Here is a 25809-nt window from a genome sequence, read left to right as displayed (position 1 = left end):
ATCCATTTTAAATACTCAAATTTTTTAAGATAGAATATAATCTCGTAGAAAAACGAAATGCACACCAAGTGAACGCTAAATAAAGATGTGCATAATAGTGCGCAATATTATTAGTACTTTATAAATTTACATGCGTTTTTTGAGAAATCGGTAATAGCGTAAATAAGTACTTCCGGTCAACGGAAATTACTCAAAAGTTGACAGAAGGTAGAGAATTAGATCTTTTACTTACATATCAAATTCCATTTATCTATCTGAAATAGTACTCAAGTTATAGGCTTTTGAAAAATTCAAAGTAGAAAAAGTTCCACTTTCGGTTATCGGAAATCGCTCAAAAGTTGATACGGATCTACGATTTTGATAAAATACTTATGTATGAAATTTCATCAACCTAGCTGTAACGGTACTCAAGTTATCGTGTTTACACACGGACACACACACACACAAACACACACACACAGGCATACGGACAAGATTGAAAAATTATGTTTTTCCGTATCAGTGAGATGTAAAACGTCGAGATTTGCAAAAATCTCGATTTTTTTTTTGCACGATTACAAGACTTTCTCTATACTTCGTATATACGAGAAAGTAAAGAGTTACCTAATTGCTAAGATATTTTACTTATCTCTAAATAATGTTTTTTTTCCTAAAGGTAAATGATGATTAAAATGTGATGTCAAATTACATTGTCATCGGGTCTAGCATCGCAGCTACTCTCGACGTGTGCGATTGTTGCCTTTAAACTAAGTTATTAATTTCTTAACATTAACCATTTATAATTAAAAACTGCAGCAGTTTACCCCTCTTTGTGCTGTCGGCAGGGGCCAAACCCCTACCTAGCTCCTCCTGCCACTACATTTAGCTACCCAATAAAAGTATGTTAAAACAGCTAAGCATATTACATAATCATTTATCTACAGAATAATAACGTTCAGTCAGTCCCACACTATAAAGAAAAGTATAACAAACATTATTTTTTAAATCCTTGCAAATATTGAGGTTTTTCTATACGTCTAAAGAATATTTGATTAATTTTTGAGTGTCAACGTTTGAAATATATTAGTAATCGATGTTAATTGATTTTAATCAGTAAAGTAATTTAATACCGTTGTTTGAACCATGAGGTTATAATAATTTTATCTTTACACCGTGTTACTCTCGGTTACCTATGTATTTTTGGCGCGTTTTGGGCCAGGTGTAACAATTATAAATAAATACAATCATTAACGAGAATCTGTATTAAGGGTGTATAATTGTCATCAAACACAAGAACACATTCGAGTAGGTACACGATGTTGACACCACACCCCATAGCTTCACACAGTGCCTCGTTCACACACTTTGTCCCGCTAGCACACCGCTTTTAAGGGGAGGCTACTCTCACACACACACACACTCTCTCCCTGCCCACACATTTTCGTTTAGACATTCCACGTCACACACCGTATTTATCAACAACTAGGAAATCTACATTTATATTGTTTAACTGTTAGGAGGGTTATACCCACTTCTCTCCCATTATATGCTATGCGCTCTATAGCACTCTAAAACTGCATGCAGCCTTCTTTTATTTCTGGATTTTCTTCCATAGCTTGTCTGTCTGGCTAACGAACATCACGTGATGCTCTGTCTGGCTAACGAACATCACGTGATGGTCTGTCTGGCTAACGAACATCACGTGATGGTCTGTCTGGCTAACGAACATCACGGTATGGTCTGTCGATAAGTGACAGAGGTGATGTTTTTATGGATGACCCCCGAAACCCACAGTTATCCAAGGGAGGACGGGTAGTCAAGTACTTAATTTAAAATCTTGTGAGACAGTCTAATTTGCATATATCGATATCTATTTTTTATTTAACAGACACTCGTGTATGTAATGAATATGCTTGTCGAATCCAGCTCAAAGATAAAATGGCAGTCAAAAATATGTGCATTATTACAACGTTAAGTACAGTACAATTCTGAGGGAACATCAATAGTATCGAAACTTCAACCAAACCACGTGAACATTTGTATCACTACATGAAGGTTGTTATCTTGTATGTGTAAATCCCCATCAATGGGAGGACAAACAGGTGGGCGTTGGTGTTGTGGCTGGTATCAAATGGTGCATGTACATCCAAGTGAAAGCTGCCAACCTTGATGCTACTAGAACAGTGCTCGTTCATTTGGAGAAATGTCAAGAACATTATTTTAAAGTTTACGAAGCTGAGCAAGATGGAACACTATCATGCTACAGTAATTTTACCATCGTTAGGTTATAGAGGCACAACACGAAAGATGGTGGACTTTTAAAACATTGAAATATGTAACACTATACTTTATAACCTATCATCATTTGTTTTTATTTCAATGATTTATTGTTTATTACTCTTTATGTCTATCTGCTTAAAGACTATATAATGGTTAATTACGTTTTATGTACTGTACAAATAAAGTTGTCAAATAAATTCTTTAAGATAGTGTTGATTAGACATACGCTAGGTTTTCATGGTATCGTGTTGTGATATGTTGACGTATTATATTTTAAGTTGACAAAATAAAGGAAGTAATCACACCTTATTTTAGTCTCTCATTCATTATTTTGAAACGTTCCTTTGACATCGCATGTACCTACTTAATGGTTTATCATTTTAAACATTTCAAAAGAAAAAGCGGCAGTGTGCTTCCCTAAACTTTGTTGTTTATTTTTATGTAACAGTAAGGGTTGGGATGACACTTCCCATCGATATCTACGTATAACAACTAATACTTATATTGGTACTTTTGCCCTCCTAACTAGAAAAGTACTCAAGTTATGGATATTTTAAAAACCTAAAATACAATTCTAAAAACGCACATTTTTAGCAACAAAGCTTTTATTTATAAGAAACCAGACTTGTATTATTGTCCTATTGTTTAGTGCATTGAAAAGCTTGCGGTAATAAATGTTTTTATATGTTTTTTTTCCAATTTTTAGTAGTACGTTCTAAAAGCAGTTGACATTACGTAGACTTCAGGTAAAAAATGTGAGTTAAAACCCGAATAGTACCTTGTGATCTCTAAATGTAATCTGCCCCTACCTAGTTCAACGCGCATGAGATAAATCAGTCAACCGTGACACAGCCCTCTGATTAAGCGATAGGTAGTTAGTATTTTATAGGAGCTTGTGGCATTGGGTTGGGCACAGGTTGCGAAAAGCACATTGATTAGGACTCGTTAGGCGCTTCAGAGAAATCTCTACAGTGGCGAAAGAAAGGTCGCCCAAATTGCTGTAGTGACATGTTAACAGTAAACCAATTTAAACATATAAAGATACACAATAAATACTAACATGTGAAAGTACCAGATAACAATTTTCTAAAAAAATATCACAAGGAAAACATTAAAAACTAAAACAAGTTGCTGTCTACATTCTAAAGTTTCAGTAGCAATTATTTCCATTTTTTATACATCTTAATCATCTGGTATAGCTCTTCCATCTCATCGTCATTTCTGACTATACCAATCCAGTAGTTCTCACAAGTTGACAGTGTTGTGGTCAATGTTTTTTCCACCAAAGCTTCAAGTAGAACAAACTCAAGGAAAGGTTTCTTCAGATGTTCATAGCCCAGCTCTCCAAGAGACTTGAGTATTTGAGTTATCCGCGTGAGGTTATGTGAGTTCCTTCAAATTGTAAACAAAAATCGGACTAGTTGACCACTATTTATTTTTGAGAACTCTTGATTTGGATAACAATAGCTAGATGATAAAATGACATTCAATCTCAGGATGAAGCAGTTTTTGATGGCATATAAGAATTGTATCACAGAAACAATAATCATTTAGTATAAAAAAAAGTCAAATGTACTTTAGTTTCTCATGTCGTGATGTGTAATATATAAACTACAGGACTGTCTGTAGTAGAAGAATACAATACTCAACTTACCTAGACAAGTTGTCAAAACAAGCTCTGTAGTTCTCAGACCTCTGTAGTTTACCTGTTCTTTCATCTACCAATTCCATGCCATAAAAATCTAGCATCAGTCTATAGGACTCTAGTACACGCTGCAAGGCTTTTGGATCACTTTTGATTTTCTGAGGGAACATCAAATAGTATCAAAACAGCCATTTTTTAATCGATTAGCGAGACAAAGTTAACTTAATGAGTACACTTTTGAAATAATGATTCCACATTCAGGGTACGAGTTGGTGACTGTTGTGAATCAAAGTCTATCTCTCTCCTGAACTAACACCTATTATTAACATTATTCGCCAATTGAAAGCAGATGCTAAACTTTTTGACTTAGAGAGGGCGGGGCATCATCGTAATACTAAAACGTTTAGTAAATTATCATTGGCCTGGAAGGGTTTATTACAGTGTTAAAACCTGTCTAGTAAATTACAAATTATTTAGTTTATGAACCCTAGCGTTTGAACGATTGTACCACTCACTTGCTTTTAGTTATTAGACTAATGTTTTTTAAAGGATCTTCTTCTTCTTCTTCGTTCTTAATTATTAGTGTTGAAGGGGATCGAGATTTATCTGCCAGTGGGTTTGAACTCGAGACTGTTCGAATTTATCAACCATGAGCTTTTTGCCGACTCGACCACGCCTCCAACACAATTAAGCGTTACGTGTCAACTGGTTATGCGCCATTGAGGCCATTGACTCCGATTTCAGCCTGCTTTTCTTTTTGGATTTGCTTCCATAGCCTTTGTCCAACCAAGAACAAACTACAAGGCAGCAGTTGTTTAATTTTGGAGTTGTCTCTCCTAGAAGAGTGGCTGTCCCCAGCTAACGAGCCTCATCTGCCCGAGGGTTCGAACTCGAGACTTTTCGGTTTAGCAACCATGAGCTTTACCGACTCGACCACGCCGACCCTTTTTAAAGGATAAAAAAAAATATTAAAACATCTGCACACGAACTTTTACCTCAGCCTCATGCAGCTGTAGAGGTTGGGCATGACGGTTTGTTCCATGTTCTCTAATGGGGAACAACCTAAACAAAAACCAAGAGTTGCGTTACTCTCATAGAACTTCTGGTTGTAACCATTTCTCACACATTTACATACATTTTCAATGCATCGTTTTTAATAAAAGAGATATAGAAAACTGAATAAATGTTTATTGTTATTCAACTCATCGTTTGTTTAAAATTTTAATAATATCTGCACTATAATATATAACTTCTTTTAAACTACGCACCATTGTATGTAACCATGGTGACGTTCTAATTTTCTATAATCCCCTTTCCAGTATCGGTGAATATTATCTATAAAATCTCCTGTCAAAGTAAATAAAAAAGACATTTGTGTTTGGAATTATGTTTGACTACATTAATACTACAGAAAATGAAAACATTTAAAATACCCAAACGATCCCTAGATCAAGTTACCTAGGATGTTTTTGTCAGAAATCTATGTCCTAATTGAACATCAGGGTACTTTACATAGGAAATGGGTTTTAATATATCATACACACAAACTGTTGAGGACATGAGACACAAATACTTCCCATAAAAGCACCAAGATGTAATGAACTAAACGACATAAGAGTAAATTTTATAACTTCTCAACTAACACGATTTCAATATATATTATTACCATCTGGTTCTGACTTAATTTCATTGTTGTAAAACAGCCAATTTGCGCGTGTTTTTGTTTTATCCCATAGGCCCTGTAATGGAATGAAACATTACGTGGAGTTGTATAATAAATTTTTACACATAGTATAAAATCTGACAAACGTTGTTTTTTTTAAATACACCCCCTTTTAGTGATTATAAAAAAAACTTAAAGGATAGCCATTTCTGTACTTTTATGTCTCTCAGTCAGCTGGTTTGTTTGACCTTTTCTTTTTATTTTGTCCAGTAGAGCATTTAAATGTATTTAAGCACATTATAAAATGTGCAATACTCATGCAAAAGACTTCCACAAGTACAGAAACATCTAATCGGTAGCCCAGAGATTAAGCTAGCATCACTGCGTTGAATTCCGATAACCCCTGGTACAACTGTGTAAATACACACCACAATAACCAAGTTTAGCCTGTCGCTTGACCTACTTTTTTACCGTCGTCATAGTAATGATTGCTGCCGAAATGACGATACCGTGATTTCGTTTTTTACTTTCTCGTATATACGAAATATATAGAGAAAGTCTTGTAATCGTGCACAAAAATAACAGGAAAATTTGACAGTTTTCACCGTTTTACACTTCGGTCCTTCATCACATCCGGAGCATAGAGGACTTATTTTAATCAGGCAAAAATTATAAATAAAAATATATAAACATTTTGGTGTTTTATGCGTTTTCGAGTCGTAAAAACTGGACTTTGCAATTCTGCCCGTATGTCTGTGTGTCTGTCTCTGTGTATGTGTGTAAACACGATAACTTGAATACCGTTACAGTTAGGTTGATGAAATTTCATATATAAGTATTTTATCAAAATCGTAGATCCGTATCAACTTTTGAGTGGTTATCGAATACAAACTTATCAGAAAAGTTTGAACGAAATCGCTGCATAAAATTGGATCAAAATTGAATTAACTGATTTCCGATAATCGGAAGCGGTACTTTTTCTACTTTGAATTTTTAAAAAGCCTTAAACTTGAGTACTATTTCAGATAGATAAATAAAATTTCACATGTAAGTAAAAAAGATCTAATTCTCTACCTTCTGTCAAATTTTGAGTAATTTCCGTTGACCGGAAGTACTAATTTACGCTATTTCCGATTTCTCAAAAAAATGCACGTAAATTTATAAAGTACTAATAATATCCCGCACTATTATGCACATTTTATTAGGCTTTCACATGGTGTGCAATTCTTTTTTTTTTTACGAGATTCTATTCTATTATAAAAGTTTAAGTAATTAAAAATGGATTACAAATATTGTCTATGTCCTGAGTTGCCATCCCTCTTAGTTTTCTTTTAGAATATTCGAGAAAGTTTAGGGGAGAGCACTCCCGGTTTATTTAACAATGTTTCAGTTTCATGATCATTTCAGAAATATATACTTAAAATCGTTATTTTTACGTATTGTTCAATGATACCGGTCTAGTTTTAACGATTCACGATTAGTGTTTGATGCAAACTTGCCATTTGTACATTCTTTTGATCTAATCGCTGAGAATATCGAGCAGAACATAATAAAAGTAATCAAAACGTGAATTGCTTTATTTAATATTGTTCTAAACATATTGAAAATATATTCTAAGCTATATAAAATTATAACTTGCTTTCTACTAAACTAATGGCATTAATGTTTTAAAAATCATGCAGGGTAAAAACAAAACCTATTAAAAATAACTTGATCGAGACAACAGCTAATTAAGCCCGCCTAATTTTCCCGCCGTGTGTTTGAATGGGGAGAAATCTAGCAGGCAACACATTTCTGCTCAACGGCAGTAAACGCTTCATCGCGTCACAATAACACTCCTTAAAAAACGAACCCACCTTATCACTAAACATCATTCATATCATCGTAGCCATTTAAAAACAAACGCGCTATTTCACAAATCATTTTTCTAGGCTACAGATTGAATTTGATAAATAAAATAATAATCATTAAAAAAGTTTTTAAAAACCCACGTTTTCTGATTGAACTAAAAAGTAGAAAATAAATGCTATACATCACAATAATGCAAGCGATCACTCTACTATAAGCGACGAAAAACGTGGGGCGCCGAAGTAAAAGTTATATTACCATTGATTAGATAATACTATTGACTTTTATTAGGGAGCTTGTAGAGAGTCAACAGTATTAGAAACTGTAAGAAAATCACGGCGCCCCACGTTTTTCATCGCTTATAGTAGAGTGATCGCTTGCATTATTGTGATGTATAGCATTTATTTTCTACTTTTTAGTTCAATCAGAAAACGTGGGTTTTTAAAAACTTTTTTAATGATTATTATTTTCTACTTTTTAGTCTTTGTCTGTTTGTTTGCATTCAAATCTTGCTATCGATTTTATCTTTTCACTTTTTTTTTGGGTAAACGAAGACAACTCGTAAAAAGACAACTCGTAAAAAACACGTTGTGTGAATACGTTACTGACTAGAACACATAGATTTGAACCCGTGTCGAGTGGGTTAGCAATCGTGTGCCCAACCACTCGACCATATCGTCTCCCCCATACTGGCCACCAGTTGTTACGTTCTGGTTGTTTGTAGACAAACACCGCGTGACAACTACTCAGTAAGCAAAAAGAGGGAGAGTACCAAACCTTCTTTTCATCAAATTACAGTTACTGGGTTATGTCCCTTTTTCCCCCACGTTTTTTGTACAATTATATAGGGGTATAAAATGATCAATAAAATGTTTCCATGGATCAATTTAGTAATAATAACAGTTGAATATTCTATTGTCATCCGAAACACAGCTTCCCTGAAAATTTCAGCGCGCTAGCTAACTGGGAAGTGCCAGAAATTTCGATCGCAAGATTTGATTGGAAAAACAAACAAACAAACAAACAGAGGCGAAAGCAAGTTAAAGAAAACGTGGGAATTAGTATCAAATTAAAGTGAATTAATAAATGTAGTTTTTAATTTTGTAAGTATTCTTGAACAATAATGAAGTTTAAAATCTAAGTTAGTGATGATGTATCTTATCAGCTATATCTGTATATTAATGATGGTAGCAGGCCTTCTAATTAAAATATTGATCCATAAGTTTTGATGTATTTAAAATAAGTAAACTAAGGTAAAAAATATCCACTGTAAGGACAGGAAAGTATAGCTACTTGAGATGAGGTCCAAGTCTTCTTCTTCTTCTTCGTTCTTCAATTTTAGTGTTGGAAGGGATCGATCCTGAACTGCCAGAGGGTTTGAGCTAGTTGTCTCCCCTCTTGTAATTGCACATAATCTTAAGATTATTTTTAAAATGACTAAATGTCTACTTAGATTAATAAAAAATATCCCTTTCTGGTTATCGAATACAAACTTATCAGAAAAGTTTGAACGAAATCGCTGCATAAAATTGGATCAAAATTGAATTCACTGATTTTCGACAGATCCACAAACGGACGTTGCGAACTAAGTAACAATAGAGTTGTATTTTATACTCTGTACAGTTATAGATTTATATATAATTTGGAAATGTGTAATGACTGCTAGATAAATAACATAAACACCATTAAGTAAACTGTTAGCAAGTATTTAACATGGTGGTTATATATTTACTTTGGGAATATCCAATCCACTGTTTCTGTTGTACTTCTGTAAAATAACAATTCCTAAAAATAAAAATAAACTGTACCCAGATAATTTAGCATCTTGGTCTGCTTGAAACACTAAAAAAGCTATTGATGTCTTTTCTTGTCAAAAAACACTGACCGATTAGCGCTGGTGTTGGCACCTTAACTTCTATACATACACAACACCTGTCTCCAGCCCAGACTCTCACACAAAAATTGTATCTTTACTTTCGTGTAGAGTTACACAGGCAAGATATAAAACATAATGTGATACTATTATTCCAGCTGCTTAATTAGTTTGTTGACCCTTATGTTCACGTACTTTACCAACTGCTGAGATAATTGATCCAGCACTGACAGGCTTAGGAATAGCAAGCTCCGCATGATATGTGTTACACACACGTGACTCTGGAGATTAAAAGACATTTGTATGATGCTCATATTTATTTTCACACATACATGCTAGGCTCTGATTACTTGATCCTTATAAGGTAACTTTGTCTTGTCATTAATTTATAAACCAGTTTTTCTTTTAGATATTTTGTGCGTATTGCGGGGGGGGGGGGGGGAGTGCCACACTTTAAAAATATATTTTCCATATAAATACGTGTTTTTTTTCTATTTTTTACGGGAGGGGAGATGTGGACTGCGGACATGCTTAGGTGAGTGCCCGGTCTCAATTTGGAGAGATGCCTAAAAGTAACACTAATACTTTCTAAATACAAACTCATTGTATAGTTTAGCGTATGAAATTTTAGATGTAACAAAAAACAAATATTCAACCACTAGTCGTCGGTACCCATTACACGGGAATAATGGGCCTATATATTTTAATGTTATACTTGTTTAAGAAAAATATTTTATAAAAAATTTATTAGTCAAAACGCTATGTGCTTTACTACACGTTGAACGATATTAGTGTCAATGCAAAGAAATAACTAAATAGCTAAAAAATCCGACACATTTAAAATAACATAGACTACCAATACCTTTTAGAAATATTAAAACCAAATTATATACATTAATAGTTCAAACACAACACTATATAAATGCACACGCTGATTAAGAGACTTAAAATTAAGAAAATTAAATCACTTCGTTAAAACCCCGGCTGTTCAGTGGTAGTTGTGTTGTTTCTTGCTTTTTAAAGACTTGGCTTAGCATGTTTCTGACTACACTATCCCTTCATATGCTGCGAAGACAGAAATAGGTGAACTCTACTTCACCTGCCCCGTGTCTTGCCAAGTCCCGATAGGCATCTTTATCATTCATATTTAAAAAAAAAATTCAACATTGACGTGGTGTGTCTCGAACCCGTACCACCCGCATGTTAACTATTACTCTATCGTCTCATTTAATTAGGCACTTCAGTTTAGGCTCGGAATAAGTGGTGTGTTTACGTAGAATAAGTCTGAGTCAGGGTAAGAAACTTAACGCGAATAGGCCTTATTATTTCAAATGAAATTTTATCCCAAATTAGCCAATTCCATAGATAAATAAACAAAGATTTATATAAAATTAATTAAAGCCTGAACTAGTTTAGTACAGAAACTCATTATTGGCATAGAATCTAGCTAGATCTAAATCTAGATAGAGCTGAAGTCTAGATCTTGTTTTTTTACCGTAGCTCTAGATCTAGATCTAGAATCTAAATAGATAAAGTAAATAATATAAGTTTAGGCTCGGAAAAATTGTATACATTTTTTGCGTACTTCTTGATTGGTAAATATAAATCAAATTTGAATGAAATAGTTCATTTCTTTATTTTCTAAAATTGGAAGATGAAGCCATTAGTTTTGTGTTCTTTCCGCAGTTTAACCTTAAGACGTGCGACGTCATTGTTTTTTTGCGTTCATGTCACAACAATAAACACGTTAGTTAGAAATGTGTTTCTACATTGGAAAATGCTTTTATTTTTATTTTCCTTCTTTAAAGAAACTTTAGTTATTACTTTCATAACGTCCACCATATTATTTTCAACAAAAGTCCTTATCTTTAAGTCCTCCATATATCGCTGAATAAACTGATGACTTTGCCAAAAATATTGCGGACATAGAGAGAAAGAGACAGAGAGAGAGAAGTGCGCACATGGGCTTTTATATAGTAGGCTTTTATTTAGATAAAATCGAAGTATGGATTATAATCCATTTATGTGTATATGTTTACATAATCCTTTATAACAACATTAGTTGGAACTATAAGATTAATACCGCGCTCAGTTATTCTGTTATACTCGACAGACTCTAATAAACATTTTGGTAAGATGAGCACAATCAACCTCTCGTATCGCTCATTTAACTATACAGTACATTAGTTAGATATTTAGTTAGTATTAACATTTTAATACGTAGTTCAATAAATATCGAACAGGGAAAAAAAAGTAATAAACTTAGTACAGATTGGTTAGCATCGATCATTATACGTTTAAGTTTTTTTAATGTATTCTATGATTCGGTTTCTTTCATTTTTATTTCAAAGCACACTTACCGATCAGATGAACATCTTTAGACAAATTTGAAATAGTATTTTCAATGCTGTGAAGCTAAATTAAAATACAATTAAAATTTTATAAATGAAATGTACATAGTTACGTATAAAATACAATAATTGGAAATGGCAACGTCTAAGAATAATGAAACTATGTTATAAATCTAAATTAATTAACGTAAACAGATGATATTCACCGGACTAAAAACATAGTGTTAGCAATTTGTGCATTTCTTTAATAATGTTGCAATTTATTTTTTAATAAACGTTTTACAAACATACTTTTTTTCTGCTTTCTTCCCTAGTTTCCAAGTTCTGGTTAAAGATTTGAATCAGTTTGTCAATAGGCATTAATCTTTGTTGTAGGAGTTTGTACATCACATTGTGCTAAATAGATTATTATACAATTTTTATTTCTATTTCAGATTAAAATTGCAGAATTAAAAGTGTGTCTTAAAATTAGTTTTAAAATCGCGGGTACTACAGTTGGAAAAACTAATGAACTGACTTTTAATTACATGTTATAACTTGGTAAGTAAACTGACAAGTTGGTGTAAAATTGTGTACCTAATTAATTAGCAATTTAAATGTTTACCTTTGATTGCACCCCCTCAAGTTTGGTTGATGTATTTTCTTCTAAAGAAACAATCTGATCAGAATGTCTTTTAATTTCTTGTGTTAAACTTTCTATTTTATCTATGTTATCTTGCATCTCTTTGTTCAGCTCCTTTACTTTGTTATCTTGTTCACTCATTTGTTTTCTGAGGTTTTTAAAATTCTGTTTTTGTTTTTTAGTCAGTTGTTCAATGTTTACCCCCATGTCACACTGTTCTGTTGCAAAGTTGTCTCTCCATTGTTTTATTTCTGATATGTCATCTGTAGATTTGTCATTGGCGTCTTGTAGAGAAGATATGGCTGTCTCTATCTGCTCAAGTCGACTCAATATTTCTATTGCAGAATGAAATAAAGTTACTGTCGATTTTATAATTAAAAGCACTCTTTGCTTTTAAAACGTACACACCTTTACTTAAGTTTTACTATAGTTGTTATAGTTTTAAAAAGTGTTAATACCATCTATTTTTGAAAGGTGTTTTTTAACTTGATGTGTTGATTCATTTTGATCGAGTTCTTCTGTTGCTGTAATTTGAGGTGTAGACTTAGAAAAAGATGGCGTTTGTTTATCGACATCTACATGTTCTTTATTTTCATCTGTTGTTATAAATACCAAATATATCATTTTGTGTTATATTATTATTTAAGTATTGGTTTATTTTACACTTAACTTATTCGCCTCTCTACAGGTTTGTTAACCAAACGGGTAAATATATTAATTTTGTTAGATGGTACAGTAAAATATTGTTAACAATCATTTTAATAAAAAAAATTGAAGAATATATCTATATGTATCTTACAACAGTGGTTAAATATCACATATATTTCTTGTGTTTAACCACATGTCATGAAGAAATTAAATATAAAGTAACATTTCATCTAATAAAATTGTTAAAATATATACGTATGACTTGTGACGCTGCATCTAACAAGGCCGTGGTCGCTGACTCAAGTTCCTGGTATAGCTCGATGTAGGTGACAGACAAGTTGTCATTTTTATCTTCTATCCACGTCTTACTTTTTTCTACGGCCTGACAAAACATTTGATGCTAGTCATAACATGTTTTTCATTTTATCAACACATCATAATTGTATTTACTTGCTGTGCTAGATTTCAGCTTAAAATAGTTTCTTACAATGTTCATAGCTTCGAGGGTAGGTTCCATAACTTGTATCTGTTCTTCCAAATACTTCATGTGCTCTGTAACATGTTTGACCTGAATTCTAGATCGCATCTTAGTAAATACAGATCTCACTTTTTAATCTTTCTCTTGTCTTTGATGTAGTATTTACTGTCGAGATTGTTCTCGTTAGCTTTCTTTAGAAGCCTAAGGAAAAGCTTACCCAATGTTCTACTTAAAAAGATATAAAGCGAAATGAATCAAGTTGAGTTGTAATTACAATATAGGTTTAGTACCAAGCACATTATTTTTAAATGAGTTATACAATATTAAACTACACTACATTTATATTAAGAATACGATTTTCTCTTATACCCATTTTTTTAAACAGTAAAGCCTGAATAAACCGGGAGTAATCTCCCCTAAACTTTCTCGAATATTCTAATATAACACTACGTGGGATGGCAACTCGGAATATAGACATGATTTTATTTGTAAAAATAGAATAACATCCACTAGAAAAAAGAATTGTGCACTAAGCGAGCGCCAAAACAAAATGTGCATAATAGTGCGCAATATTATTAGTACTTTATAAATTTACATGCGATTTTTGAGAAATCGGAATTAGCGTAAATTAGTACTTACTGTCAACGGAAATTACTCAAAATTTGACAGAAGGTAGAGAATTAGATCTTTTACTTACATGTGAAATTTCATTTATTTATCTCAAATAGTACTCAAGTTATAGGCTTTTGAAAAATTCAAAGTAGGAAAAGTACCACTTCCGGTTATCGGAAATCTCTCAAAAGTTTATCAGGATCTACGATTTTGACAAAATACCTATATATGAAATTTCATCAACCTTGCTGTAACGGTACTCAAGTTATCGTGTTTTTACACACACACACACAGACACACACACACACACAGACACACAGACATATGGACAAGATTGCAAATTTATGTTTTTCCGTATCAGTGAGGTGTAAAACGTCGAGATTTGTAAAAATCTCGATTTTTTTTTTTGCAAGATTACAATACTTTCTCTATACTTTGTATATACGAGAAAGTAAAAATAGCATAAACCAGTTAAACAACGACGATACAATTTTAAATAATGCGATGATGTTTATGTCGTTCTACGATTTTTTATTTTAAGTCACCTGTGGTTGTGTTCAAAAATCTACAAAGACAGGTAATGAAAGACCTAGATAACAACCACCTCCTTACAGTTATTGATAAATGGCAAGTTGATTAAACACTTAGTTAAACACACCGTCAAAGGGGAAATTTGGAATGTAAATACAAAGTAACACTAGGTAAGTGATAATGTGCTAGTGACTTAGCTGTTGTGTGTTGCAGGGTCATTGCCATACTGTTATGGTTTGGTGTGCCAGTGAGCTACTTGTTTTTTTTTTTTGGTGTGTTAGTGACCTTCATGTTTTTGGTGTGTTAGTGACCTACATGTTTTCTGTGTGTTAGTAACCTACATGTTTTTGGTTTGTTAGTAATCTACATGTTTTTGGTGTGTTAGTAACCTACATTTTTGGTGTGTTAGTAACCGACATGTTTTTGGTGTGTTAGTAACCTACATGTTTTTGGTGTGTTAGTAACCTACATTTTTGGTGTGTTAGTAACCGACATGTTTTTGGTGTGTTATTGACGTACATATTGTTGTTTGTGTTAGTAGGCTACCTAGGCCTACATGTTTGTTTTGGTGTCTTAGTTACCTACCGTTTTGGTTTTGACCTATTTATTTTAGTTTGGTGTGTAAGTGACCTACGTGTTGTTGTTTGGTTTGTTATGACCTATATATTGTGTGTTGGTGTGTTAGTGACCTAGATGTTGTGGTTTGGTGTTTTAGTGATCTACATGTTGTAATTTGGTGTGTTAATGACCTACATATTGTGGTTTGGTGTGTTCATGACCTACATATTGTGGTTTGGTGTGTTAGTGACCTACATGTTGTGATTTGGTGTGTTAGTGACCTACATGTTGTATTTTAGTGTTTTAGTGACCTACCTGTACGTTAGTGTCTACATTTTAGTTTTCTGGTAGGTTATTGACAGATAATTTAACATGAAGCATTGCACATTTTAAATATTAAATATTAAATTAAATATTCTTAATCTTAAAGATCTGTTTCTTAATTACACATTACATTTTAAATCATACTTAGAATATGAATTTTATATAAATCTGTGAGTAATATGTTACTTTCAAAGAGTTATTATTAAATGTAAGTTTATTTTCTCGACAAATATGCTACGTGTAAAACATGTGATATCGGGATTTCCGATATTTCTAAAGAGTTCAAGTAATCTGTAACATATTTGACTTGCACTCTAGGACGCATCTGAATTAAACAGAAATAGAATTCACATACTAGAAGGTATTTATTATAACACGAAGGAGTTTCAGAGCATTTTATGGCATTAACTCAAGTTTGTAGTTTTGAGATTGGTCAGTTGTCTAATCTGTTAGTCTTGTAAAAATGAAGGTGATGGAAATTATGCTGTTGTATAAAGCATGGATTTTACATTAACGTGACTATTTTAAAATATAAACTCACATTTGACAGAAGAATAAAACAAAGTTTTCCGTTGTTTAGCCTTTGTTTTAGACACTCTAGTTCCAGTAGTAACAAACTGTCGCTCCGCTTCAATAAACAAAGTATCGCGTCAATAACACAAGTTACCTCTTTCATGTAGTGATGTCTGTGTTGTATGTGTACTTTGTACTGACCCGTTCTTTGGCTTAATTTCCTGTCCTTTATCTTTTCAATGAACATATACCACATTTTACTAGCGTTATCATTAATTTTACACATGCTATGACTTTATCAGCTATATCTACTGTGTGAAGGTTTGATCAAAACACGGCGAGTATGTGCCAGCTGAGTGTGTATCTTTAGTACCTGTACCCTACTATAGGTAGTACATCAGCCATTCAATAATTTATATAAACAATTTCGTCAGTGTAGAGTAAATATATGCTTTAAGGATTGTAAAATTTCACAAGCAAACTGTAAAAGCAATTGTGTATTTAAAATGACTTAATACAAGTTAGGATATTAAAAACCTGATTTTCTCATCACATATGTTGTTCCAAATGTTGATATGCAGGTCCTTAAATGTATGACTTTGCCATTTCAATATAATTCTTAATTTAATACCTTTTAATAAGCAACAACAAGAAAACAAACATACACTTTGATTCTAAAAAAAATTCAGTAAAATAAATGTTTATCAAACAATAAAAAATGTCATTTGTAATTTATACTCTGATATATGCATTGTAAAATTTAGTATATATGCTTATATATCTCGATTTCAACCCTCTGGCAGATAAGGATCGATCCCTCCCAACACTAAAAAATTAAGAACGAAGAAGAAGAGAAGAAGATGCAGGAGCTATACTTCAAGCTTGGAGTGGGTTTAGTATTATTAGATTATAACTTTGTGTTCTAAGGTGAACAAATAAATATTTGTCCTGTTTCAGTGTTTTAGATAATTGCATGAAGCCATGCTTCAAGCTTGGAGTGGGTTTAGTATTATTAGATTATAACTTTGTGTTGTTGTGTAAACAAATAAACATTTCTCCTGTTTCAGTGTTTTAGATAATAAATTTGTAGTGAGTTCTGGTTCTAGATTTTGATGGTGTTGTTTCCATCTAGACCAGTATCAGGATATCTTCAACAGATTGTGTGTGTGCTACGTGTCGTGTAATGTTGTCAACAGTTTTGGTTATTGATAGAATTTGATTACATGAGAAAACAAATGTACGTTCAAATGTTGACTTCAAATAAATCGTGCTAGAAATGTATAACTATAATATAATGTTTTTATTACAATTGCATTATGTTAATTGATATTAAGGTTTACGCTAAAAACAATTATACAAATAGAAGAACAATTAAATTTGAAATTATAGATTTCAGCACTGTTTAAAAAGAAGTAATTTTCTGAAGAACATTAAGATAATTGATGTGATAGTGTGGTCAGATGACACAGCCTTGGAGTGCTAACCTGAAAGTCTCGAGTTCACAACCCGGGCTTGAGTCTGAAGAACGTTCCTGATTCCATCCAGCTCTGAAGAATACGTAACTCTCAACCCCTAACGTCGAATGTCGCTAAAACGCGACATACCATTTCTCTTAGCTTACGCTCTTTGGTACATTTATCCTAACGTTGCCGATCGTTGTGTGTTAGGTACAACTAGACAGTCGTCGCGGTACCACTGGTCACACTGTCAAGTCGAAATTTATGACGTCACACTCTCTTGACTCACGTCTTCGTGAATTCAGCCTTTTTATATTGATTATTGTTACTAAATAGGTGGTCCATTTTTACTACAAAAATATTAATAGCTTTATTATTCACTCTGTTGTGCATATTAACAGTATAATTCACATAAGAGCAATTGGGAGATTATCGTCTGATTACGCTTTGTTGATTCAAGCTATAAATAAGTGAAAGATGTCAATATAGTCTTTTATTTTACATATAAAGTACACTTTCGAATGTTACGGTCTATGCGGCGGGTGAAGTAGAGTTTACCTTTTTCATTGACCTCGGTTTATGGAGAGAGAGCGATGCTGGAATAATGTGATGATGCTGCTGGACACAATATAAAGACTTTAGCTTAGAAATAGCATTGTAAAATATGAGAAGAATATAAAAAACTAATTAAACAACAGGAAGTGAGGTGGTGGACCACTATCCTAGATACCACCAAAGATGGATCTTCACAGTGAAGTGACCATGGCAATAATAAAACAATAGACGTACACCTCGTGATAAATACAGTAGCGTTAAATACTGACAAAATTACCCACTCCAGTGATGTTGAGTACCCACATCAGTTGCATTATACACGCATCCAGTACTGATAACATAGTTATTAAGTACCCACAGCTTCAGCACTGAGTACCCACTTTAGTGACTCTGAGCACCTACAGATTTAGCACTAAGTACCCACTGGCTAGTGAAATCATATATTACGCGGTAATACAATTGGATTTTATTCAAATATTTAAAATGATTGATCCACACACCATTCCGATATAAATCATCCCCATTTATCTTGGCGAAAAAGCGACGCACCCCTACAGCTTTTTTATCGTTACATAATACGCTTGGTTTCTTTTCTAAATGTTATAACAGTCATCTACTTACAAGTCCAGGGTAAATCCCTAACCCTAACCCACAGCAGTGATACTGAGCACCCACAGCTGAGTACTTATAACAATGTTATCGATTACCAACAGCCCCAGCACTGAGTACCCAAACAGTGACACCAAGTACTCAATACACATGATTTCAGCACTCAGTACCCATTGCTTCAGCATTGAGTACCCACAACATTGTAGCTACAGCACTGTCATTGGGTTTCAATAGCACTATTATTCGAGTATCAGGGCAGTAGAAAGTACCGAAAAAGCACATAGGCCTTCTACCAAAGGCAGAAACATTGGGTAACAACAACTAAGCACTGAGTATGCTATTTTACTGTTTAGGTAGCGACCTACGAATCCATGATATTTATTTCAAGTTAATTCCATGTTCCCAGGCAAGATGGGTAAAATTAAAAGATGAAGTTGAGAGAACAGTAACATTTAATTACAATGAACTAGTTGCGTGATTTTCTAACAAAACTGGCTAGTGAAATCGTATATTACGCGTTATTACAATTGGTTTTTATTCTAAGATTTATAATGATTTATCTACTTACCATTCCGATATAAATCATCCCCATTTATCTTGGCAAAGAAGCGACGCACATCTACCACTTTTTTCTTATTTAATCGTGACACAATACGCTTGGTTTCTTTTCTAAATGTTATAACAGTGTAGGATAAATCCTTCCAATTTTAGTCGACAGAATTGCACACACACCCCCCCCCATCTTGATGGTAAACGATCTTTCCAGGTCTCTGGTTCTTAAGAGTGTACTTCACATTTACCCAATCAATGTAGAAAGCATTTGAATAAAGAATCGTACTCGTTTAATTTCTTAACTTTAATCTTTTACAATTCAAAACTTCAGCTTATTAAAATTGACTTTTACCGCTTTTTGTGCTTCCCTCCTGTCGGCAGCGGACGACCCCACCCGCTGCCCCTCTACCTCAACTAGACCCATGGGTAGCCTACACTAAAGTAGACAGGAGTAGTATATTAGGTCCCTTTTGGAGTGATTTTTTGGCGGAGGAGCGCAGGGTGAGGAGCAATGACATATAGTAAAATACTCGGGAGCTGGATGGTGAGGCGGGACAATGACATATAGTAAAATACTCCCCACCTGGGGGAGCAGGATGGTGAGGGTGGGTGAGGAGCGAAGGGTGAAGGGACAACGACACATAGTAAAATACTACGCCAACTAGTGTTGGCGGAGGAGCCGTAGGTACAATGAGATATAGTAAAATACTCCCCAACTGGCGCAGGGTGAAGGGTGAAGGGTGAGGGTGAAGGGTGAGCCTGGCGCAAAGACATATAGTAAAATACTCCCCCACCCTAGGGTGGCGGAGGAGCGGAGGGTGGGTCACCTTTGGTGACCTTGTGACGTAATCATTGACCTTGTGACGTAATTAATGACCTTGTGACGTAATCATTGACCTAGTGACGTAATCATTGTCCTAGTTACGTAATTTTAATGAGTTTTTTAATGAGTTTTAATGAATTTTTAAATTTTAATTAATTTTTATAATTAGTTTGAATTTTAATTTAATTACTTTTGTTTATATTGTGTAATTTTTATTGACGAGTGACGTAATTTGATTATTTGTTTGTGTTTTGTCTGTTTATTTTTAATAAGTTTAATTAATTTGATTTTTATTTAAATTTTTAATTTTTTTTTTAATTTTATTTTATAATTAGTAATTATTTTAATTTGATTATTAGTTTGAAATTCATTTTATTTCTTTGATTTTAATTACGTTGTTTAATTTATTTATTTGATATATTTCTTTTCTTTGTTGTTTAATTTGTTGGTTTGTTTATTTGGTTGTATGTATGTTTTAAATTCTCCCCTACAACGACCGTGTACAAAAAACAGGTTAAATTCTCCACCACAACGCTAAAGTAGACAAACATAGAACATTCATTAAAGATAACGATTAACAACACCTGTTACTCGCTAATGGCACCCGGCACGTATCGATTCACCAGCGATCCTTTGTTCTTATCAAGCACCGTACAAGGACCAAGTTCATATTGATCGCACCCACTGACCATCACACCTAATTAATTTGGTCACGCCTCGTGGGTTTATGTGTTGTTCACTAAAGCGAACACCGTAGGGGTTCCGCGTTTAATCGAAAGAGCTAAGTGGTTAACCACAAAGCCAGCGTTAAGCAGGCCCATCACACATAATTAAAGTTGGTCATGCATCGTGGGTTTATGTGTTGTTCGCGAACCGAACACCGTAGGGTCCGGGAGGGGGAGGGAGGGGGAGGGGGAGAGGGGGAGTGGATTTGAGGCAGACGGAGGGGGAGGGAGGGGGATGGAGGGGGAGGGAGGGGGAGAGGGGGAGTGGATTTGATTTTTTAATTAGTTTAATTTTTTTTTTTAATTTTAATTTTGTAATTTTAATTTATTATTTTTATTAATTTTTATTAACGAGTTACGTAATTTGCTTATTTGTTTGAAATTCATTTTAATTAATTTGATTTTAATTACTTTGTTTAATTTATTTATTTGATATATTTCTTTTCTTTGTTGTTTAATTTGTTGGTTTGTTTATTTGATTGTATGTATGTTTAATAGTAAACGGAGAGGGGTGATGGTGGTTTTTATATTTTTTAATTAGTTTTATTAACGAGTTACGTAATTGGATTTAATTTTGTTTATTTTAAATGTTAATTTTGTAATTTTTATTAACTAGTTACGTAATTAGATTATTTGTTTACTTTTTAATTAATTTTATTTTGTTTTTTTTAATTTAATTTTATTTTATAATTAGTTTGAATTTAATTTAATTACTTTGTTTATATTGTGTAATTTTTATTGACGAGTTACGTAATTTAAATTTGATTTTTTAATTAGTTTAATTTTTTAAATTTTAATTATTTTAATTTTTTATTTGTTTGAAATTGAGATACATGTACACACACACACACACACACACACACACCTGCGCGCGCGAAATTCAGACTAGGTCGGTAAAGGCGGAGAGAACTTATAGGTATACATTATCATGGCGACAACAAAAGCGACCCTTATTTTATTTACATGAAAGCGTGTTTTCCAAAAAGTCTCACCATGCCATTGTCATTTTCGCAGCGGGGTTTATTTTAAGTGTACCCCGTGCACGGTTGTTTACATTTTAAAAGAAGTGTCGCGTGTCTTCCCCATAGGTCTTCTCTAATAGAGAAACGTCCCTTGTGAAAAAAATTCGCGTCAAAATCCTTAACTAAACATTCAATTTCTTTAACAAGTTAAAAAATAATTTAGGAAGACAAGGGTTAACAACACTAGACGCCACCGTTTTTGTTTCCTGTGACGACAAGGCACAATACACTTTTGTATTTTATGTCTCAAGTAGAGGGGTGGGATATTTTTTCTTTGTAAGCGTGTTGTAAACAATAGGTAGAGGAAGCGATTACTAGGTAAGAGGGGAGAGAACGTGACGTACATCGCGATATTTGAAAACATGGCGATGTTTAACCTCAACCAAAAAAGGCAATGAACCTAGAAGGAAGACGAATATATATCTTAGTCTTCCAGCAGATTACCTTCCCATGTTCGCTTTAGTATTACAGTTTTCATCAAACTTCTTTTTGACTTGAACTTCTTTAATTTTTAAGAAAGTTTACTTATACATAATACATTTCGTCTAATGACAATTTTTTATTTTTACCACTCAATGTATTTTGTTTTTCTATATCTTACATTGTCATCTTAATTTTTGATCACCTTAGTAAAAATTTGCTTAAGATTATAAAATTCAAGTTTTAAAAAACAACAACGTTATAGTACGTCGTGTCAAATGACACACCGCTTAAAATGTCTACATTTAAAGTTCACCAAAATAATGACGTAAAAACTAAATATGATATGACGTTAGCATACATATCATTCAATCTAATCACTCTAAAGTACAAATCAATAATTTTGATTGATTAAGGGGCTGGGTGAGTTATTTTTATTCGGGTGCCCAGGGAAGGTTTGGAGTTGGTTGGGACAGATTTTATACACGAGTCGGTGACGTTTTTACCGAGGCAGGTTCGAAGCTAGACCATGCATGTTTTGGAATTGTTAGGGGTCGAGTCTATAGTAGGGTCGGGGGAGTTTTGTTAACACATAGGGATGTTTCGAAGTTGGTACATCCATGTTTTAGAATTGATAGGTAGAGAGTCCATACTAGGGTCGGTGAAGTTTTCACCGAGGCAGGTTACAAAGTTGGGACATGCATGTTTAGGAATTGTTGGCAGTCGAGTTCATACTAGGGTCGGGGAGTTTTGCTAACACTGAGGCAGGTTGTAAAGTTGGTACATGCATCCTTGGAATTGTTAGGGGCCGTGTTCATACTAGGGTCGGTGAAGGTTGGTTTTGAACTCGGAACATGTATGTTTTGGAATCGGTAGGTCTAGAGTTCATACTAGTGTCGGTGAAGGTTGGTTTTGAACTCGGAACATGCATGTTTTGGAATCGTTAGGTGTAGAGTCCATACTAGGGTCAGGGGAGTTTTTGTTAACACCGAGGTAGGTTGCAAAGTTGGTCCATGCATGTTTAGGAATTGTTGGTAGCCGAGTTCATACTAGTGTCGGTGAAGGTTGGTTTTGAACTCGGAACATGCATGTTTTGAAATCGGTAGGTGTAGAGTCCATACTAGGGTCAGGGGAGTTTTTGTTAACACCGAGGTAGGTTGCAAAGTTGGTACATGCATGTTTAGGAATTGTTGGTAGCCGAGTTCATACTAGTGTCGGTGAAGGTTGGTTTTGAACTCGGAACATGCATGTTTTGAAATTGTTGGTAACCGAGTTCATACTAGGGACGGGGGTGTTTTCACCGAGGCAGGTTACAAAGTTCGTACATGCATCATTGGAATTGTTAGGGAGAGTTAAACTAAGGTCGGTGAAGTTTTCACCGAGGCAGGTTACAAAGTTGGTACATGGATGTTTAGGAATTGATGGCAGTCGAGTTCATACTAGGGTCGGGGAATTTTGTTAGCACTGAGGCAGGTTGGAAAGTTGGTACATGCATGTTTGGGAATTGTTGGTAGCCGAGTTCATACTAGTGTCGGTGAAGGTTGGTTTTGAACTCGGAACATGCATGTTTTGGAATTGTTGGTAGCCGAGTTCATACTAGTGTCGGTGAAGGTTGGTTTTGAACTCGGAACATGTATGTTTTGGAATCGGTAGGTGTAGAGTCCATACTAGGGTTGGTGAAGTTTTCACCGAGGGTGGTTTCAAAGTTAGTACAGGCATGTATTGGAAGTGTTAGGGACCGAGTCTATACTACGGTGGGATGGTTTTTGTTTTCACCGAGGCCGGTTTCAAAGTTGTTACAGGTATGTTTTGGAATCGATTGGTGTGGAGTTTAAACTAGCGTCGGGGGAGTTTGGGTTTCACCTAGGCGTGTTTCAAAGTTGGTACAGGGATGTTTTTGAAGTGATGAGGGAAGAGTTTAAACTAACGTCGGGGGAGTTTGGGTTTCACCGAGGGGTGTTTCAAGGTTGGTCCAGGGATGTTTTGGAAGTGTTAGGGGCCGAGTCTATACTAGAGTGGGAAGGCTTTTGTTTTCACCGAGGCAGGTTTCAAACGGGGGCCATCTCTGTTTCGGAGTTGGTCGGGGTAGAGTTTACACTAGAGTGGGACGGTCTTTGTTTTCAACAAGACAGGTTTCAAAATTGGTACATGGATGTTTCGGAGTTGGATGGGAACGTTGTCACTTGTGACAGTAAACGAAAGGGGATAAATGTTTGTCTGTTACTTTGTCCTTTGTCTGTCCAAGTAATAGTGTGGGTAGAGTTACGGTCTGTTTATCAAGCAGGTGTTTAGGGACGGGGGCGAGGGCGGCGGACAAAGTTGTCGATGTAGGTAGGGTGCAAGAGATATTCAACGAGGAGTGGTGTCTACAAGTTATGTATCCCAGTCTGTTGGAGTGGTTTCTAGGGGGTTGTGATATTAGTTGAATAAATATTTGTCTGTAGGATTGTTATACAGCCTTTGTCTCTTAAATGAATAGGTATAGTGTGGGTAGTAGTACGGTCTGTTTATCTAGCGGTTGGTATTGAGGTTAGTGTGATGACGCAAGGTTGGATGAGAGAAGGGGAAAGGGGTTGCGGACAAAAGGAAGGGGAAGGGCGAATAGCGATAAAAATAACTCACCCAGCCCCTTAATCAATAAAAATTATTGATTTGTACTTTAGAGTGATTAGATTGAATGATATGTATGCTAATGTCATATCATATTTAGTTTTTACGTCATTATTTTGGTGAACTTTAAATGTAGACATTTTAAACGGTGTGTCATTTGACACGACGTACTATAACGTTGTTGTTTTTTAAAACTTGAAGTTTATAATCTTAAGCAAATTTTTACTAAGGTGATCAAAAATTAAGATGACAATGTAAGATATAGAAAAACAAAATACATTGAGTGGTAAAAATAAAAAATTGTCATTAGACGTAATGTATTATGTATAGGTAAACTTTCTTAAAAATTAAAGAAGTTCAAGTCAAAAAGAAGATTGATGAAAACTGTAATACTAAAGCGAACATGGGAAGGTAATCTGCTGCAAGACTAAGATATATATTCGTCTTCCTTCTAGGTTCATTGCCTTTTTTGGTTGAGGTTAAACATCGCCATGTTTTCAAATATCGCGATGTACGTCACGTTCTTTCCCCTCTTACCTAGTAATCGCTTCCTCTACCTATTGTTTACAACACGCTTACAAAGAAAAAATATCCCACCCCTCTACTTAAGAAATAAAATACAAAAGTGTATTGTGCCTTGTTGTCACAGGAAACAAAAACGGTGGCGTCTAATGTTGTTAACCCTTGTCTTCCTAAATTATTTTTAACTTGTTAAAGAAATTGACTGTTTAGTTAAGGATTCTGACGCGAATTTTTTTCACAAGGGACGATACTCGTGTCTGTAGACAAGGCTGTTCTAATTTTAGAACAGTTGTCTTTCCTCTCGTTTTTCTATTAGGGAAGCCACGCGACACGACTTTTAAAATGTAAACAAGCGTGCACGAGGTGCACTTAAAATAAACCCCGCTGCGAAAATGACAACGGCATGGTGACACTTTTTGGAAAACACGCTTTCATATAAATAAAATAAGGATCGCTTTTGTTGTCACCATGATAATGTATACCTATAAGTTCTCTCCGCCTTTATCTACCTAGTATGAATTTCGCGCGCACGCGCGTATGTGTGTGTGTGTGTGTGTGTGTGTACGTGTGTATGTGTGTGTGTGTGTGT

General features: G+C 34.4%; 2 protein-coding genes across 7 annotated transcripts in view; one reads left to right on the top strand and one right to left on the bottom strand.

Annotated features, from left to right (window-relative positions):
* LOC131947380 (early endosome antigen 1) overlaps positions 1-25809 on the top strand; it is a 222188-nt gene that overhangs the window by 103730 nt on the left and 92649 nt on the right. The gene's annotated exons all lie outside the window — the stretch shown is intronic.
* On the bottom strand, positions 2353-16134 carry LOC131947382 (uncharacterized). Of its 6 annotated transcripts, none has more exons than XM_059308587.1 (13): positions 15954-16088; positions 13397-13615; positions 13165-13291; positions 12720-12857; positions 12244-12596; positions 11931-12035; positions 11649-11703; positions 9484-9569; positions 5571-5643; positions 5173-5251; positions 4900-4966; positions 3914-4062; positions 2353-3651 (listed from the first exon to the last, which is right to left on the bottom strand). In XM_059308587.1, the coding sequence occupies exons 2-13, from the start codon at positions 13493-13495 to the stop codon at positions 3420-3422; spliced, it is 1563 nt and encodes a 520-aa protein (XP_059164570.1). In that variant the 5' UTR covers positions 13496-13615; positions 15954-16088; the 3' UTR covers positions 2353-3419. The 6 variants fall into 6 exon arrangements, with proteins under 6 accessions (XP_059164570.1, XP_059164573.1, XP_059164571.1 ...); XM_059308590.1 differs by having other exon boundaries at positions 13397-13461; positions 15954-16043; XM_059308588.1 differs by having other exon boundaries at positions 13397-13612; positions 15954-15997.

This window comes from Physella acuta, unplaced genomic scaffold (genome assembly GCF_028476545.2).
Source record: "Physella acuta isolate Inbredline_101_S28 unplaced genomic scaffold, ASM2847654v3 ptg000592l, whole genome shotgun sequence".
NCBI classification, from domain to species: domain Eukaryota; kingdom Metazoa; phylum Mollusca; class Gastropoda; family Physidae; genus Physella; species Physella acuta.
Note: the sequence above shows the minus strand (reverse complement) of the source record. Positions and strands in the feature narration are given on the sequence as shown.

Bases quoted from the DNA above. Each gene is read 5' to 3' on its own strand.
- LOC131947382 (XM_059308586.1), bottom strand. From the start codon at position 16,088: ATGAAAGAGGTAACTTGTGTTATTGACGCGATACTTTGTTTATTGAAG. The intron at 13,292-15,953 runs GTGAGTTTATAT...ATGTTTTGTCAG, and splicing joins GTTTTATTCTTCTGTCAAAT to GCCGTAGAAAAAAGTAAGAC. The intron at 5,644-9,483 runs GTACGTGAACAT...ATTCCATTACAG, and splicing joins TTATCTCAGCAGTTGGTAAA to GGCCTATGGGATAAAACAAA.